Genomic DNA, 18,987 nt, shown 5'->3' with positions numbered 1-18,987 from the left:
TGTAGCAGGAAGTGAAGTTGAAAACGCCCCTCATTATGTCCGAAAATCGTCGGGAAAACCTATTCTTATTTAGTAACTTCTGAAAAAGGCACAAATTAAACACTGATCTCTTACCGTCAGCCAAATCAGTCTTGTTGCTTGGTTGAATCTTTCAGTAGAAACAAAAATGACGGTTTACTGTAACCAGGGTGGGGAGACTTGGGATAACACAGAGTAGTCCCAGATTTGTTAAACTTCTGATTGGACTAGGCTTCGACATTCCAGGCGCTGATTGGTTCCTCTCACTGTCCCTCTGTGTCAGCGGCGTGGACATGGAAATGTGGACGTACAATAGGTAACTCCACCCAGTCTAGTCGTAAACATCTGTCCAGTTTGCGTAGGGAAGGGTGGAGATACGTAACGTACATTCCATTCTGCCCAAGCGGGTTGCAACCTGTTCCAGAAATTATGAGTGAATATTGAATAAGAAGGTTATAATGCAGAATACGAAGTTATGACGGTTTATAACATCCCCGTGTCAACGGCATGTGTAGTGTACGATCTGTGAAATGTTCGAGTGTGCTGAAAATTCTAAGTAGAATTGCACATTCTACGTAGAACACTCACTCATTATGAAACCAGTACAATGTAGCGGACTCTACATAACGACATACAGGACAAATGGGGTGTCAACTGTTTTTATTGCACTTGTAAAAATATGAAAACATTTCATTTTAATTTTTTAATTTTACCTTTATTTAACCAGGCAAGTCAATTAAGAACACATTCTTATTTTCAATGACGGCCTGAAATCAATAAATGTCTTTACATTGCACATGTCGGCAGATAATCAACCCCACCCCACATAACACTGTAATTATAACACAAAGAAAGATTATATTCATGCTCAACTCACATAAGTAGATTATACAAATTTATAAAAAGTACATAAAACCTTAATGATAAATAAAGCAAAGGTGACTAAAGTGTTTGAATGAAGGACTGCCGTTGACCCCTGATCTGTATTTCTGCAGTGTGAAGTCCCAGATAGAATAGATTACTTTATTACCATTCAACAGTTGTCAGGGGTGTGCTCAATGCCAAGCTATGCCAGCCAGTATTGCCTGTACTGGGTAAATAGAATAGGCAGCCTAATCTCTAGCAGTGCCTGGCTGGTTCCTAGAATTTTGTTGAGCCCACTGCCCAGACTTTTATTTATTTATTTGTATTTTTTTGGCAGCTGGGAGGCTTCAATGAGGTTTTAGGTGAGGGACCTGCCTAAACCTTCAAAATAAAGCCCTGACCCAATAGGGAGTGGTTTTGGTTGCAACCAACTAATAGTTCCAGACCCTTCCACTGGGTAACACTGGTGTAGATTCCTTTTTTCACCACCAGAGGGACACACTGCAGTGGAATTTTACTGACTGACAGACAGTGAGAGACTGGGCAAGTTCGACATTGCCTGTGACAGTGCAGGCGACTGCCGGCTGACTGATCTACAAATCACCTTGCATCATAAATATTACTTGTAGATCAGTCAGTCACAATTTACCCATGACACATCATGGTCTTGATGATCTTGAACATAGCCACGGACTATTCTGATGTGTGTGTTCGTGCGTAAGCCGTGCACAAGGTGTGCGCATGTGTTTGTCTCAGTGTATAGGCCCAGTGTTAACCCAGCTTAGTGTATAAGAGCTGTGTGCGTTGTCCACTTTGTGCCTTAGGACGCTTTTTCCCACCCCCGGAGAGCTATGGACCAATCGAAACCCAGCGTCCTGGAGCCCCTGTAGAACGCTGAACCAATAGCGGACCACCTCAGCCTCTGTACCGCCGACCTCAAAGCCGGCCCACTGGAGGTGCACCGTGGCAACCAGGTGACGGATGCGCCCCAGAGTTCCGAGCTCTGCCCAGTTTTGCAGAACCCTCCACTCAGCACTCAGCAGGTCAGCATACAGGAAGTCCACCTGGCAAAAACAGACAACCATATGTGTGTATATATACACACATCATTGGTCACAACACACTTTTGACATCATTAAAAAGCAGTAAAACAATGAAAAGACAGCTTAGGGCTATGTTTCATCAGTGTGTGTGTATATATACCGTATATATGGCTCTTTGTTCTAATTACCACCATGCTCCAGAGCAGCCGAACAGAGCACAGCAATGGGTTTGGAAGGTCGGTGTATGAATCCCATTCTTAGTGGGGATGACACCCCAAATCTGCCCTCTCTTTATTTCCTACCTCCTATGCACTTGTGGAGATGTGAGAGTTTAGATAAGCAATATGGAGAATAAAAGGAACATTCTACTATATTGCTTATACCTAATCAATGGTCGGAGATGTACACAGGGGCTAGTGCAGGGTTTCCCAAACTCGGTCCTCGGGACCCCAAGGGGTGCACGTTTTGGTTTTTGCCTTAGCACTACACAGCTGATTCAAATAATCAACTAATCATTAAGCTTTGATCATTTGAATCAAGAGTGTAGTGTTAGGGAAAAATCCAAAACATGCATCTTTTGGGGTCCAGAGGACCGAGTTGGGAAACGATGGGCTAGTGGGATCCATTTGGGAGAAGAAAGTGAATTTCACTCCCCTCCAGTGGTTGCAGTGTGTAACTGCAGCAGTGGTGTGATTCACTGTTGCTATGGTAGCCAGGGTCAGCTCATCCCAGTTGCCATGGAAATGGAAGTGCAGGCAACCGTGTCTGTGAGTACTGTGAATGTTACATGTGTATATCTGTTGTGTACTGTAGTGTGAGTTAATGTATGTGTTACTGTGTTGGTGTGTGTCTGTTAGTAAAAAAAAAAAGATTTATGCTTGATCTGGCGCTGTGGTCCGGCAGGTGTGACGCAATTGCGTAGCTTCTGGAGGCTTGCGGGGGCCAAATCAAGTTCCGTACGGTGATGCCGTGCACCTTCAAAATGTTTTAACAATGCGTAGGGCTTCGCAGAGTGCCGTATAGCTCCACATTGACATGATCGGTTGATGGTAGGTAGGGGCTGTACATCCTGTATAAACAAGCTCACTTCCTTGACAACTTCCTTCACAACAAACATGCAGAACTTTGACGAAATGCTATCAGGACAAGTTCATGAAAATGTATTTGAATGGGAAGGTAATGGGGTTAGATGTGGTAAAGACGTCAATGGAATGCAGATGGTGGGTTCTGGATTAGCGCACAATCAACTACTCTAGGTAGGGGCGTGGATTAGAAAACCAGTCAATATCTGGTGTGACCACCATTTGCCTCATGCAGTGCTACACATCTCCTTCGCATAGAGTTGATCAGCACACAACTTTTATACACTAAGCTGGGTTAACACTGGTGGAATGTTGTTCAATGGCTGTGCGAAGTTGCTGGATATTGGCAGGAACTGGAACACGCTGTCGTACATGTTGATCCAGAGCATCCCAAATGTGCTCAATGTGTGACATGTCTGGTGAGTGTGAAGGCTATAGCTTCTAGGAATTGTGTACAGATCGTTGCGAAATGGGGTCATGCATTATCATGCTGAAACATGATGTGATGGCGGCGGATGAATGGCACGACAATGGGCCTCAGGGTCTCTTCATGGTATCTCTGTGCATTCAAATTGCCATAGATAAAATACAATTGTGTTCATTCTCTGTAGCTTATGCCTGCCCATGCCATAACCCCACCGCCACCATGGGGCACTTTGTTCACAATGTTGACATCAGCAAACCGCTGATTGCCGCCCCTCAACACCTTACACGTGTTCTGCGGTTGTGAGGCCAGTTAGACTGCAACAGCTCTGGTGGACATTCCTGCAGTCAGTTTGCCAATTGCACGCTCCCTCAACTTGAAACATCTGTGGCATTGTGTTGTTTGACAATACTGCACATTTTAGAGTGGCCTTTTATTGTCCCCAGAACCAGGTGCACCTGTGTAATGATCATGCTGTTTAATAAGCTTATTGATATGCCACACCTCTCAGGTGGATGGATTATCTTGGCAAAGGAGAAATGCTCACTAATAGGGATGTAAACATAAGCTTTTTGTGAGTATCACATTTCTGGGATCTTTTGTTTCAGCTCATGAAACATGGGACCAACCCTTTACATGATGTGTTTATATTTTTGTTCAGTGTAGCTAGATGGCTATAGAGATTAGACCTGAATCACTATGAGTGGAGCATTTGAAGTGGTGCAGACTCATTTATTGGGTGAGTATGACAGCTCCCCGACGCGCAAGAAGTATGAATGTTCTGAGGCCGCATTGCCGTAAATGCCGTATGGCCACTGCAGAACACGGATTGAGCATAAATCGACTTTTACCGTGTGATGTCCCAGAGTCTCCATGATGTCCTTGAGTGTCCGGGACCCGCTACACAGAACCCCCTTCTTCTGCTTGCGTCCTCTCGCTGCTCGCCAGTCCAGCCATGCCCGGTACTGTCGAAACCCACCAGAACCATCGTCACGGTAACCACTGATGGCTCTGTCACCATGTTGACCACTGGGGTCAAATCTGTGGACATCACAGGCCTTTGAGAGAGCCTCCAGAAACCCTGTATCACCCTCATCCATACTACACACAGAGACAGATGGAGAGAGAGTTGTAGATAAGAGAGAGATATGTGAATGAGGAAGAGATTAGGATTTGTTTAAAGCTGTTTTACATTATTAACTACTTTTACAAGTTTGGAGGAGGGAGCATGTCAATTATGTTATTTTTTTAACCTTTATTTAACTAGGCAAGTCAGTTAAGAACAAGTTTTTATTTACAATGACGGCCTATCCCGGTCAAACCTGGACGACGCTGGGCCAATTGTGCGCCGCCCCATGGGACTCCCAATCACGGCCAGATGTGATGCAGTCTGGATTTGAACCAGGGACTACAGTGACACCTCTCACACAGATGCAGTGCCTTAGACCGCTGTGCCTCTCGGGAGCTCATGATGATATTGTAGAATGATGGTAACAAACTGTTTGGTTCACATTGCTATAGAATAGGCTACATTGTATTGAAGTTCCAGTGGCACGTATAGAGAGACGCATATACACACCTGAAAGAGTACGCTACACATGGAGGACCCTGGCTTGGCAGGCTCCAGCCTTCCACACACAGCAGCCAGAGAGCTCCAGAGGCCTGTGAAGCCTGGGACTCACCTGGTAGAAGCACCCGGGAACAGTTAACCTGCAGGGGAACAGGACAGAGTAATGAGGGGCCTGGTTGGAGAAGGAATGGAAGTGCGAGTTATCATTAGGCCCAGAGAAAGTCATGTGACACAGATTTCCTGTCTGAGCAAGAGAGGGGATGTTGGGGGAAAATGCGGCCTTTTGCCCCTAGTCTGCTTTTTAGAGGGCTTTTTTCCACTGACCTCTCACATGTTGGGAAACCCTGGGTCAGAGGTTTTTAGGTCAAACATATACAATGGTTTACAGTGACATGTTAAGTGTCTGGTCTCAAATACCACACTGTCATTACACACTCTCTGACCCTAGCGTCTTTGAAATATCTCAGAACCTAGGCTGTATGTGTCAAGCCTCAAAGTAGGAGTTCTGATCTAGGACAGACCTGGGTTCAAGTACTTGAACAATCATTTCTAATACTTTGAGTGTTTGTTTGAGTCTGTCTGGAGTGCCAGACAGGCAGGGTTCGCAGTTTTAGGAGTTTATTGGTTTATTAAGCCAGGCAAGCTCAAACAGACACACGATAAAATGTTGCAAGTATTTGAAACCCAGGTCTGATCTAGGATCAGTTTTATAATGAAAAATATTATGTCATGAAAAAGATCAGCATTGCTACTCTAAGACGCTTCATGACTACGGGCCCAGGTCTGTTCTATACAGTGCATTTCTATCGGAATTATTTATGATGTGTGGGCCAAGGTGTAAAGTGAGCATGGTTATGTACCTGTGGTGTGGTAATATAGGCGATGACACGTTCCAGCTCTGCAGTGAAGGAGGGCTCACCTGATGCCCACTGCTGCAGCTCAAACCCTCTACCTCTCTCCTGTGGGTAGACACACGAGTCAGCAGGGTACACATGCACGCCACTCGCAATCACACATAAGCTGTGTTCGAATACCCATACTAACATACTGTGTACTACATACTTAATGAGTATATACTACATGCTATTAGTTCATTTTAGTATACTGTAAACGAAGAGTATACTTTCAGTTGAGTGTACTAGCGCTTCGCCAGTCTACCGGAAGTTGATGCTGTTGCTATTGCAACTTCTTGCTAGCTTGTTAGCATACCTAACAAATTACTAGCTAGACATCTTACGACTTCAGAAAAAATGTCCATTGAGAACGCACAATGACTATACCGCTTGCAGTGCATTCGGAAAGTATTCAGACCCCTTGACTTTTCCACATTTTGTTATGTTACAGCCTTATTCTAAAATGTATTTAATAGTTTTTCTTTCATCAATCTACACACAATACCCCATAATGACAAAGCAAAAACTAGGTTTTAGAAATTTTTGCAAATGGATCAAAAAAATGGATCACAATTACATAAGTATTCAGACCCTTTACTCAGTATTTTGAAGCACCTTTGGCAGTGATTACAGACTCTAGTCTTCTTGGGTATGACTCTACAAGCTTGGCACACCTCTAACTCCCATTCTTCTCTGCAGATCCTCTCAAGCTCTGTCAGGTTGGATGGGAAGCATCGCTGCACAGCTATTTTCAGGTCTCTCCAGAGATGTGAGATCGAGTTCAAGTCCGGGCTCTGGCTGGGCCACTCAAGGACATTCAGAGACTTGTCCCGAAGCCACTCCTGCGTTGTCTTGGCTGTGTACTTAGGGTTGTTGTACTGTTGGGACGAAGGTTCACTTTCCAGTCTGAGGTCCTGAGTGCTTTGAAGCAGGTTTTCATTAAGGATCTCTCTGTACTTTGCTTCATTCATCTTTCCCTTGATCCTGACTAGTCTCCCAGTTCCTGCCACTGAAAAACATCCCCACAGCATGATACTGCCACCACCATGCTTCACCGTAGGGACGGTGCCAGGTTTCCTGCAGACGTGACGCTTGGCATTCAGGCAAAGAGTTCAATCTTGGTTTCATCAGACCAGAGAATCTTGTTTCTCATGGTCTGAGAGTCCTTTAGGTGCCTTTTGGCAAACTCAAAGCGGGCTGTCGTTCCTTTTACTGAGGAATGGCTACCGTCTGGCCACTTTACCATAAAGCCCTGATTGGTGGAGTGCTGCAGAGATGGTTGTCCTTCTGGAAGGTTCTCCCATCTCCACAGAGGAACTCTGGAGCTCTGTCAGAATGACCATCGGATTCTTGGTCACCTCCCTGACCAAGGCCCTTCTCCCCTGATTGCTCCGTTTGCCCAGTTGGCCAGCTCTAGGAAGAATCTTGGTGGTTCCAAACTTCTTCCATTTAAGAATGATGGAGGCCACTGTGTTCTTGGGGACCTTCAATGCTCCCAACATTTTTTGGTACCCTTCCTCAGATCTGTGCCTCACAAAACAGACAATTCCTTATGGCTTGGTTTTTGCTCGGACATGCACTGTCAACAGTGTGACCTTATGTAGACCGGTGTGTGCACGTTTCCAAATCATGTCCAATCAATTTAATTTACCATAAGTGGACTCCAATCAAGTTGTAGAAACATCAAGGATGATCAATAGAAATAGGATGCACCTGAGCTTAATTTTGAGTCTCATAGCAAAGGGTCTGAATACTTACGGTTGAAGTCGGAAGTTTACATACACTTAGGTTGGAGTCATTGAAACTTGTTTTTCAACCGCTCCACAAATTTCTTGCAAATAATTTTTCCAACAATTGTTTACAGACAGATTATTTCACTGTATCACAATTCCAGTGGGTCAGAAGTTTACATACACTAAGTTGACTGTGCCTTTTAAACAGCTTGGAACATTCCAGAAAATTATGTAATGGCTTATTAAAAAGTTTCTGATAGGCTAATTGACATAATTTGAGTCAATTGGAGGTGTACCTGTGGGTGTATTTCAAGGCCTACCTTCAAATAAGTGCCTTTTTGCTTGACATCATGGGGAAATATAAATAAATCAGCCAAGACCTCAGATAAAAAATTGTAGATCTCCACAAGTCTGGTTCATCCTTTGGAGAAATTTCCAAACATCTGAAGGTACCACGTTCATCTTTACAAACAATAGTGTGCAAGTATAAACACCATGGGACCACACAGCCGTCATACCGCTCCGGAAGAAGACACATTCTGTCTCCTAGAGATGAACGTACTTTGGTGCGAAAAGTACAAATCAATCCCAGAACAACAGCAAAGGACCTTGTGAAGCTGCTGGAGGAAACAGGTACAAATGTATCTATATCCACAGTAAAACGAGTCCTATACCGACATAACCTGAAAGGCCGCTCAGCCAGGAAAAGCCACTGCTCCAAAACTACCATAAAAAAGCCATACTACGGTTTGCAACTGCACATGGGGACAAAGATTGTACTTTTTGGAGAACTGTCCTCTGGTCTGATGAAACAGAAATAGAACTGTTTGGCCATAATGACCATTGTTATGTTTGGAGGAAAAAGGGGGAGGCTTGCAAGCCACAGAACACCATCCCAACCGTGAAGAACGGGGGGAGGCAGCATCATGTTGTGGGGGAGCCTTGCTGTAGGGGGACTGGTGCATTTCACAAAATAGATGGCATCACGAGGAAGAAAAATTATGTGGACATATTGAAGCAACATCTCAAGACATCAGCCAGGAAGTTAAAGCTTGGTCGCAAATGGGTCTTCCAAATAGATAATGACCCCAACCATAATTGCAAAATGGCTTAAGGACAACAAAGTCAAGGTATTGGAGTGGCCATCACAAAACCCTGACCTCAATCCCATAAAAAATTTGTGGGCAGAACTGAAAAAGTGTGTGAGCAAGGAGGCCTACAAACCTGACTCGGCTCTGTCAGGAGGAATGGGCCAAAATTCACCCAACTTATTGTGGGAAGCTTGTGGAAGTCTTGACCCAAGTTACACAATTTAAAAGCAATGCTACCAAATACTAATTGAGTGTATGTAAACTTCTGACCCACTGGGAATGTGATGAAAGAAATAAAAGCTGAAATAAATCACTCTACTATTATTCTGACATTCCACATTTATTAAAATAAAGTGGTGATTCTAACTGACCTAAAACAGGGTGTTTACTAGGATTAAATGTCAGGAATTGTGAAAAGCTGAGTTTAAATGTATTTGGCTAAGGTGTATGTAAATTTCCGACTTCAACTGTGTATATTGAGGACTAATCTGATTAAGGTGAGTTGTTTATTTATCCAAATAATAACTACATTTTCGATTTGTGCGTGATGCTTTTAAATATTGTGGCCATTGCATCGGCACCAAGCTAACTGCGTTTCACACTCGCTCTGCAACCAGTTCATTTTAGCAGTCTTATGAGTGTATTTTATTGGACTAATTAGGCCATGTCCATATTTTGGGAGAGTGAATGTGAGTTGAATAGTCTGTTTGCTGTAGTTTGGGACCTGCTTCAAGTAATATCAGAAAAGTTGTGGTCATATCCAATATTTTCAAAATATACTTTGAAATTATCATTGCTAAGTAAAGGAGTATTGGTGAAAATGTTTGTAGTCATCCTTATATAATGTGTCATGATTGAAATACAAATGTAATGCTTTTCATCCATGCCGGCCTTTTCTCCTAACTGCTTTCAGACCTAGACATGCTGATCAGAGTGAAATTCAATGGTGAACAATAATATGTCAAGATCATTAACCTGACACTTGAAAACCTTTTGGATTGGAAATAAATGTATTGTTTTCATACCAGTCAGTCTGATTACTCATACCATTACAATTGCAATTCTAATTGTAGGTTGTTGTCTTAATGTTTGTCACAGTTTTCCTGAAAATTGAGATCCCACTTACTAGTTTATAAGAGACAAAGCTGTATGATGGGTCTGGAACTAAAGTTGATGGGGATGTGTTTGAGAAGGTGGTGAAACTGACAGTGTTTTCAAGCTCACACTGAACAATGATGCTAAAGGTATGTGCTGGTTTTAAAGTCTTTAGTTACCTGTGTCATCACTTTCAATATAACCATACATTTGACATGCCTGTATTGTTGTCTTTGTGTATTTCAGAATCTTCCCTGATGAGTCCTGTCTCTGCCAGTTCTGTGATGGGTGGTTCAGACCACGAGTCGGTTGATACAATCATTTTGAGTGAGGATGGAAGCCCCTCACGAAAGTGTCAAAGATCTGATGACGAAGCAAAAAATGTACGTTTGTAATTCATTCTTCAATGAACTTGGCATAAAATGGATTTCACACTGCCGTTTATTTTTTAATTTTATTTTTTTTACAGCTAATAGAGAGCATACTGAAGAAAAAGCCAGGTGGAGAGGTTGTCATCAAGGAATACTCAAACTAAAAGCCTGCCTGACTGACTGCACCAGACGAAAGATGATCAACATTCTTGTTTCGGCGATGACAGAGACTCATGGGTAAGTTTAAAGGAAAGATTCATAATGAAAATTGTTGAGCATTACTTGCTCCCATATCTGCTGAATGTTAAAAAATGACTTCTGTATCAGTATCTCAGTCACATAATTGGTTAGGCTACTGCTGACCATCCACTGCTATTGGTAGAAGACTTCTCTTGTATCAAATTCAATGGGCATGATACTGATTCAAAAATCACTCCTGATATTTAGCTGACTGGGGACCAATGCTGCTTGTGGAGATTCTGATTGGCGCCTAAACATAACATTATATTCTTGTCAGGACATCACCACCGCGCAGTGTGAGAGAAACGTTTGCACCCTACACTGAAAATGGATATGCAAGTATACATTATGACTGATAAAGGGCATCTGCGTTTAATTCATCTGGTATGGTATCTGAGCAAATGGGACTTGGTTATTTGTTTTTTCTTTCAAGATTATTAACCATGTTCATTTTCATAAGGAACATTATTACGACCCTAATAGTGGAGAAGGGTACCTCTCGTATAGAATCAAAACCATTCAGAGGAATTTGGTTTCATCAGAGAAACGGCCCACTCAACTATACTCTGGAGGGCCTACTGCTGAGAGGGAGTCCAAGCCATCCACTTTGGCTACCCTGAGTGAAGACCAGTGCCGAGAGGCCATTTCTCTTATGAAGCATTCTTCTGATGAAGAAACAGAAGATGAGATTGACCTTTGAGTACAGGAACATGACCCACAACCCAAGTAAATGCTCCACCATCCTATCCGAATTTCCACGCTTTCTGGATGTGAAGGGCTTGGTAAGACTTGGTAAGAGTTTTAGGTTGTATAAATTCTGTTTAATCTCTAGATGCCAATTCAGGTTGGCCAGTAATAGTAGTTCAATTAATGTGTAGGCTGGTGATTTACTCAAACTTGATTTGGAGGTTAAAGTGGAATGTTTTTGTCTAGTTTCAGATTGAACAGGATTGTGTGCTGCTGTTTGGAGTGGGAACATCAGCCAAGGTTTTGGAGAGGTGGCCAACTACATTCAAGCAAAAGATCATCATGCTAAGCAAGGCCCTAAGCAAGGCCACTCAGGGAGCTGAACTTCAGGAGCTGATCCAGATGGCAGAATCTGCAGTTGATGAGGGAACTGACATGAATGCTTACGGTTAGATGATCATAATTTATCATTTATATTTCAAATAACTCTGAAATGTTAATGTCACTGATGATGGAATTTGCCATTTTAATCAGGATCTCTTTGATTAGGATGGGAAGGTGACCTTTCCTCCATCCTTCTCCTGCTCCATTTGATTCCTCCTTCATCACAAGGCCGCAAAAGACCAGGCAAGATGTGTGCATCTCAAGCTGAACAGCATCTTGTGATATTCTAAAAGGTTTGTATTGGCATTCTTATTCATGGACGTGCTGCAGCCGTTATGATGAACTAATGATGGTGTTCATTTTTGTCGTCTTCAGGCAGGAACCAGTATCCAGGAGCACCTTGATGCGATTGACCAGAGCCGCCAACCATATCTTCTTGCAGTCGGGACCAGGAAGAGCAGCATCCATGCTTACTTCATCATCCTGGACAAGAGCGCCTTGCAAGTCAACGAGCGCTCTTGGTGCTTCGATGAGCTTTTCAAGACTCACTTTGTTTTTGGTACTGCTTACAATGCAATGCTGCGCAACATGTACACCTTCATACAGACAACTGTGTACATCATAGACATTGGGAAGGTTAAGGAGACTCCAAGGGTTGCTGAGCTCAGAGCTAGACCTCTGCACTAATGCTGATATGTTTTGTTTGCCATGCAAGTCATGGAAGTACCAACTTGCTCGTAAGGCATCTCAAGTTGATGCATGGAATGTGCCCAGTTAGAACTCTTAGTTAGAATAAAATGTGGTCAAGCAGATTGTTGTTGTGTATTTGGTTGTCGTGTATTTTCAGACTTTAGGAAGCATTTGAACAGGGCACAATCCCGAGACTGTCAAATGTTGTTAAACGCTAACTTGAATGCTAACTTGACAGCTGTTGATAATTAGCCAAGTAATGCTGATTTTCCTTCAAATTCTAGTTGTAACCATGTACCAATATCTAACAAGAACACACTTGATATGTGTGTGTCTGCTATTGCACAGCTGCAGGTATAGGTCAGACTGTAAATAGTTTTGTATCTTCCATGGAAGAAGCAGTTCAAGAGATACAGGGTCAAGCTAATGCGACCGCTCTTACATGTATATCTTCAAAAGACACACAAATTGTCAGAGAAATACAACATTATTTTCAGGATATTGAAAATCCTTTCACATTGTTGAATTCAGTATCAAAACGAAGTGCTTATTTTATACAAAAATGGGGAACAAGTCATCCAGTTGAGAGTCCTTGGTGTTAGATTTGACAATAGAAGAAACAACACTACTGGAACTTATGATCAAATGGTCATAACTGATCCATTTTCTTACATTCCAATTCTCCAGACATTGCAGTTCATTTTGAAGAACCCAAATACAAGTGGCATGTTTAACTCGGGGGACAATTTAAAAATTGAGTTTACTTTGATTTGAAAGCTGGACTATATATAGCCACTATTGTAAAGTGGCTGTTCCACTGGATGTCAGAAGGTGAATTCACCAATTTGTAAGTCGCTCTGGATAAGAGCGTCTGCTAAATGACTTAAATGTAAATGTAAATGTAAGAGACATCCTCTCTTTTCTAAAGAGTTGAATTTCCAATGCATTTATGATGACTGACACTGCTAATCCATTGGGATCAGAAAAGTGAATTCACAAGTTGGGAGGTACATACTTTACTTTGAGAAATTTTACCCCAAAGTTTAATTCAATTTTGGTAAATATTCACTTATGTGCAGTCTTCCATACCCAGGACCTTAAACGTAGGGATTTGATTCCATTCTTGAGCAAATAGTTAGCGATTTGAAAGTGCTTGAGACTGAAGGTATTGAAGTTCCCTTCTTCGGTGGTTGTATACATGGCAGTATTGTCCAAGTAACTGGAGATAATCTTGGTATATGTTGCCGGTTTGGTTTTGTGGAATCATTTAGTGCTCGTTGTTGTTGCCGTTTTTGCCTCACTGAGAAAGTGGATTTTCAAACTGTGTTCTCTGAGGATGACCCAAGAGTGACTTTACGAACAAAACACATGCAACTCAGACCATTGTCAAACTATTCAGTCAAACCCAACACGGTGTGAAGCATGCTTGCTTATTGAACTCTCTCCAGTACTTCAATACTACAGACAGCTTTTCTGTTGATATAATGCATGACATTTTAGGAGTTGCACAATTTGAGGTAAAACTTGTGTTACAGCATATACAATCCAACTTTGTGACTGCTAAAGATGTGCACGGAAGAGTTCATTCATTTAACTATGGCTATCGTCCACCTGCACTCAAATTGGATGATGGGAGCAATGATTTGGGTCTAAATGCTATTCAGTCTTGGTGTCTTCTCTGTAATTTGCCATTGATATTTGGTGATCTGGTACAGAAATATGATAAATACTGGCAGCTGCTTCTGTTACTACTACAAATTGTAAATAGTGTTTTCTCCTGTACTAACAGAGGGCATGACTATCTATCTGAAGCACTTAATTGCTGAACATCTTAGGCTTTTCAAGTATTTGTTTCCTGATAGAAATCTGTTACCGAAACACCAATTCATGATACATTATCGTCGTTGTTTAAGGAACATCGGGCCCATTCTTCATTCATGCTGTATGCGCTACGAGGCAAAACATTATTTCTTTAAAAAGCAACTGAAGTGTTTTAAGAATGTCACTATGACCTTAATCAAGAAACACAAATGACATGGCATATAACTGGGAAACATTGAGCCAGGATGGACTAGCTATAGGTTCAGGAAAGATGTCACGGCTCAATGACGTGAAAGAAATCCATGAGATTGCTGCCAAGTTGAATGTCTCAGTGCGCACACATGTTTTGTCAGTTAAATGGGTAAAGCCCCATGGTACAGAATATCATCTTGATTTGGTCATATGTGGTGAAGTAGTCATTGAAATGCCACTATTTTACAAAATTAAGGCTATTCTGAAAGAGGAAAATGTTTTTTAGGTTGGGTCAGCTCTTGAAACCTTATGTTTTGATGATCATTTGCATGCATTCAAAGTTTTGAAGCAAAGTCCACCATGCAAAGTATTTCATGTAAATAACATGTACCACAAACCTTTTCATTTGCTCATGTCATATGGAGCAAGTGATTTTTTTGACAACATTGTCCCCTACTGTCACTTGATAACAGTTTAAGCCAGGGCTGAGACTTATGGTTAGGTTGTGAGAAACATGTTTTTAATGTAAATGTCAGCATTTTCCAACAAACCTATTGATTTGCTCATGTCATATGGAGCAAGGGACTCTTGACTACATTCTACTGTCACTTGATAGTTTAAGGCAGGGCTGGGACTTGTGGTTTGGTCATAATAAACATAATTGAATGTTGAAACAGCTTTGCTTGAGTTTATTGTGAAATTCCAAGTGCTTTTCAAAAATACCTTTTGCACTCCTCAGTGTTAAATCAACACTAGAAATGTAACACTTGGATCAATGTACTTTTTACTCTGTGTAAAGTGGGACCATAAATACTTGCTGATAGTGTTGATTTAACACTTTGAAATGTACTGTGTAGAAGTCCACAAACGAAGGGAAAAGGTGAGAAGAGGAGTGCATAGATGTGAGAAGAAATTCAACGTGGATGCAATGAATGTCAATTGTGTTAATGTGTATCCAGGGGTTTATTCATTCTGTTAAACATTTCTTAAACTGAAGCAAACTAAACAAAATGGGGACAAAATTACCCGAATTTGTCCAATACAAACTCTTGTTTGCAACTGGTGTACTAATGATTACACCCTAGATCAGCTAGATGCAGGCAAGGCCTGTGTGCACCTACGTTGTAATCTTTCATTCATAGGCTAGTTTGTAGCAACCTCATGTTAGGGAACATTTGAGTATCATGTAGTAGTCTAAACCTATCGATGTTACATTGAGCTGGATGAATGGAATATGAATGACAGTCATCCAATATGCTGTAATAGAAATAAGGCCATGCTCATAAAAACCCAACAACATTGCCCTCCATCTTAAAACAGCACAGACCTCCACTGACATACCGGTACATACAAGCAAGCAGTGGTGACCCGTCATTCGGGGCAGAGCACCCTCTTGTTTTGAGCTCTACCTGTTTAGCTAAAAAAAGAAAACGTACTTTTTTTGCCTGTTTTGCATGTTATTTTGACATTAATACGTGCCACATATGAGTTTGCAAACAATGTAAAAATGGTTTTATTTTTGAGTTAATCAAAGCCATGTGGCTTTATTAAGGCAGCTCCAAAATGCAGGTGCTTCAGCCTCGGTCAGTGCTTTCTGTGGTGGTGGGGCAGCCAGAAGAAAATCGGAGTGCAGGGGTTGGTAATGTTCTCTAGTTGCACCATGATTGGCTCAATGTTCTGTCACTCATGTGGACCCTTCGTCACCGCAATATCCACAGGGAGAGCTGGGTGCTGCCATAGTTGCATTAGAAGTTTCCATCCAAGAAGGCTCAAGGTCATTGGCCACAGATAAAATGTCAAATCATGTTATATCTACCGTAGCTTTGATTGGACTGATCATGTCAACACCGTACTTTCAAAATCTTAGCAAGCAAGCTAGCAGTCATCATCATGAATCAAGTCGACAATCTACTGGCAAATCCTTTTCAATCCTTGTCATATGAAGAGAAATTCTAGATAAAATATATAGGTGCTCATCGGCCATTGAACATAAACATTACACAACAAGATGTAAATCGCAAATTCAACAATGAATGGTTTGGATGGAATCGGTGGATAACTGCAGGCATTACAAAGCAATCACTAGCCTGATATTCAGTGGAGTGGGTGGGTGTGTGTGGTTCAAGTCTGGGTTTTAGGGTATCTTTTCCTAGCTTAAAAGGATAAACATTCACATGCAACACCATGGGCCAGAAAAGGTTGAACACACTGGCCATGCTGTCAATCCAGCATGACTTCTGCTGCGTTCAAAACAACTGGAAACTCAGACAAAATCTCAGCTCCGACTGGGAAAATACATTTTGAACGGTCATCCAACTCAGAATTCCAAGTTGGGAACTCTGGCCTCTTTCTAGAGCTCCGAACTGAAGATCACTAACGTCATGATTCGACCTTGTTTTTTTCCAAGGTCCCAGTTGTCTTGAAAGCACCATAAATCCAGAGAATGACAGACTTTGATGACAAAGTTTGATGACAAAATTTGCACAAAAGAACGACCGCCGCGCCACCTTCCTGTTCAAGTGAGCACAAGACAACAACGTGAGTCCAAAAATGTTTTGTTTGCTGCTGCATAAGTGATGCAATATGCCAGGGAGATATGTGTACTGTAGCTAAGAAAGTAATACTAAATGTGTTGTGTAGTAAGCTGTTAGTAGCCCATGTACCTCACCCTAATAATTTTGTCCCTTTCCCCTTCATAACTTAGCCTACTGTTCTGACTTGGTGGTGTCTTAATCGAAATTACGGATTGCCTCTTCTCCGCTTAACGTCCCCTTATGCCATAGTTTGTACATCTCCATAGAAACCACATTTGTTTAAGTCAGCCATATCAGCTATGTTTTTTAAAGGGCAGTAAATCATGCCTGAGGCTGAATGAACTGTTTCACTGCCAGACAAGGCTCCGCTGATAGCCAGGTGTAGCAGTGGTAAGGATTCACTCCATAGTGCTGAAAAGAAAGCTCTACTGTTGGGACAGCTTTATGTAGGCTCTAACAGTTTGTGGGCACTGTTTGTCACCGTCATAGTGCAATAAATGTATTGTGTTGTGTAATGGCTTTCCTGGACTTTGCCCCACCAAGATTTACATGCTAAAATCGCTGCATACAAGCAATGGCTGAAATGATATGCTATGCGGTTCGTAAGGCTACCGTAGCTAACAAATTGTCAGCCAACATAACGTGTAATGTAACTTATTTGAAAACGCATTACTTTATTACATTGCTCAACGCTTTGTCATACTTAGTTAAAGCAATGAATTTGTATCCACTCTCATCGGACTCCTGCTGCATATTTTAACACCATTTTTTAAATCTAAAAATGTTGTGAAGCCAAGCCCATTTTCTGAAGAATTTCATTATGGGCCCAAAAAGCACAGAAATATTGTCCACTGCTTGTATCCTTCGTATTTTGGTGAATGTAGTACAACGTCCGGGAACTTTTGCCATACTAACTATCCATACTGACCACTAAGCATGCTACATAGTCAATGTATGTAACAAATAGTATGGTCAGTATGAACATTCAAACACAGCTAGTCAATACATGTCAGCTCAATATTTGTAAATGAATAAAATGTCAATGAAACACACACATACTCCATAGGTCGAGGGGCCACTTAGGTGTCAGTGGGAGTGGAGATCAAAGAGCATAGAATAAGTCATGTAGAGGAATGTGTGTGCGCGAGCGAGCGTGCGTTGGCCCCTCAGGTATGGGAGATGTACAGACAGGTCAAGGGCTGACTCCAGCCCTGCTAGTGACATGCATGCCTGAGGCATACTAACACACACACACACACACACACACACACACACACACACACAAAAGCCCACCTCACCCATAGAGACCACTGTGGTCACCATGGCAACCCAGGAAGGAGGAGGGAGAGGAGTAGATGATGACTCTCCAGACTGACTGGGAGCTAGCCTTAGGAGGGGAGAGAATTAGAGAGCCGAAGCGAAAAATCATAAATGAGAGGGGAGATGATGATGGGGGATTGACGAGAAAGGAGAATAGGGGGTGAGTGGAGAGAATGGGATGTATTATTGACATACCAACAAAAACGAGCAGCTGAAACCTGCGCCTCCCTGACCACTGACACACACGCAGCTGATCACTACAGCTGCAGGACAGCTGCCACTGTCACTGATCGGGGGTCAGTCTGCCCTATTTACATTTACATTTAAGTCATTTAGCAGACGCTCTTATCCAGAGCGACTTACCTATCTTGTCCTCGTCTCAACTGTGTGTGTTTGCGCGCTCGTAGTTTGCTCTCACCTGGTCGCCAATGGGCATCTCGTTTTCATCTTCGTACACGCGGCTCGCTCCCGAATCATCCCGTAAAAATTCCAAAGGTCCCGTTTGGCGCGCGCTCCTTCTCTCCGGTTCTATGCTGATCACCGTGAAGGCGACCCCGTCCTTAAAGGCCCCGGGGCTACCTGCGTGGTCTGCTCGCGGCAACCGGAGCCCGACCAGGAGCTGTAGCGCGAGTAGAAACATCGGGATAATTAACAGCAGCACGCGCTGCACACCGCTACCGGCTGACATGCCTCCTCCGGGAAACCGGTGAGCATCTCGTGCCTTTGTTCTCCTTCCCAACTGGACCGGTCTGGTGCCTCGTGGGAGTCAACTGACCGAATGGCTGCTGCGGAACTGTGGGGAGTTAAAAACAGTAGCGCTAGCCTTTCAAGAACTCCGCTTCCCTTTGTTCTGCTCACTTTCAACTGGCGGCTCCAGACCCTTTCTCCTGCTCTGTGACCAGCCGGAGGGCAGAGTGGTGACGCAGAGCTCCAGG

The 18,987-nt window shown here is 42.6% G+C and overlaps 2 protein-coding genes and 1 long non-coding RNA gene across 6 annotated transcripts in view; 1 reads left to right on the top strand and 2 right to left on the bottom strand.

The window, feature by feature from the left end:
* The window catches only part of wasf2 (WASP family member 2), a 15,097-nt gene extending 14,859 nt beyond the window's left edge, over positions 1-238 (bottom strand). The window contains 1 exon segment of the mRNA XM_064983306.1: positions 115-238. The gene's annotated coding sequence lies outside the window, so the exon portion shown is untranslated.
* The window catches only part of LOC135551981 (uncharacterized), a 15,301-nt gene extending 369 nt beyond the window's left edge, over positions 1-14,932 (top strand). The window contains exons 2-9 of one of the 3 annotated variants that reach the window (XR_010457397.1): positions 1,707-1,925; positions 9,817-9,962; positions 10,060-10,196; positions 10,283-10,421; positions 10,702-11,216; positions 11,358-11,559; positions 11,661-11,788; positions 11,871-14,932. This is a non-coding gene — a long non-coding RNA (uncharacterized LOC135551981). Of the gene's footprint in view, positions 1-1,706; positions 1,926-9,816; positions 9,963-10,059; positions 10,197-10,282; positions 10,422-10,701; positions 11,217-11,357; positions 11,560-11,645; positions 11,789-11,870 lie in introns of all 3 variants that reach the window. The other 2 variants (XR_010457396.1, XR_010457395.1) reach the window with 2 other exon arrangements.
* On the bottom strand, positions 662-18,987 carry LOC135551980 (probable methyltransferase-like protein 24). Of its 2 annotated transcripts, none has more exons than XM_064983308.1 (5): positions 18,471-18,987; positions 5,862-5,960; positions 5,011-5,141; positions 4,283-4,472; positions 662-1,946 (listed from the first exon to the last, which is right to left on the bottom strand). In XM_064983308.1, the coding sequence occupies exons 1-5, from the start codon at positions 18,738-18,740 to the stop codon at positions 1,635-1,637; spliced, it is 1,002 nt and encodes a 333-aa protein (XP_064839380.1). In that variant the 5' UTR covers positions 18,741-18,987; the 3' UTR covers positions 662-1,634. The 2 variants fall into 2 exon arrangements, with proteins under 2 accessions (XP_064839380.1, XP_064839379.1); XM_064983307.1 differs by having other exon boundaries at positions 4,283-4,532; positions 18,471-18,985.

This window comes from Oncorhynchus masou, chromosome 13 (genome assembly GCF_036934945.1).
Source record: "Oncorhynchus masou masou isolate Uvic2021 chromosome 13, UVic_Omas_1.1, whole genome shotgun sequence".
In the NCBI taxonomy this organism is placed as follows: domain Eukaryota; kingdom Metazoa; phylum Chordata; class Actinopteri; order Salmoniformes; family Salmonidae; genus Oncorhynchus; species Oncorhynchus masou.
Note: the sequence above shows the minus strand (reverse complement) of the source record. Positions and strands in the feature narration are given on the sequence as shown.

Coding starts and splice junctions, on each gene's coding strand:
- LOC135551980 (XM_064983307.1), bottom strand. CDS start 18,740: ATGTCAGCCGGTAGCGGTGTGCAGCGCGTGCTGCTGTTAATTATCCCG. Junction 5,961..18,470: donor AGATGCCCATTGGCGACCAG/GTGAGAGCAAAC, acceptor GTCTACCCACAG/GAGAGAGGTAGAGGGTTTGA. Junction 4,533..5,010: donor TGTGTAGCGTACTCTTTCAG/GTGTGTATATGC, acceptor CTCTGTGTGTAG/TATGGATGAGGGTGATACAG.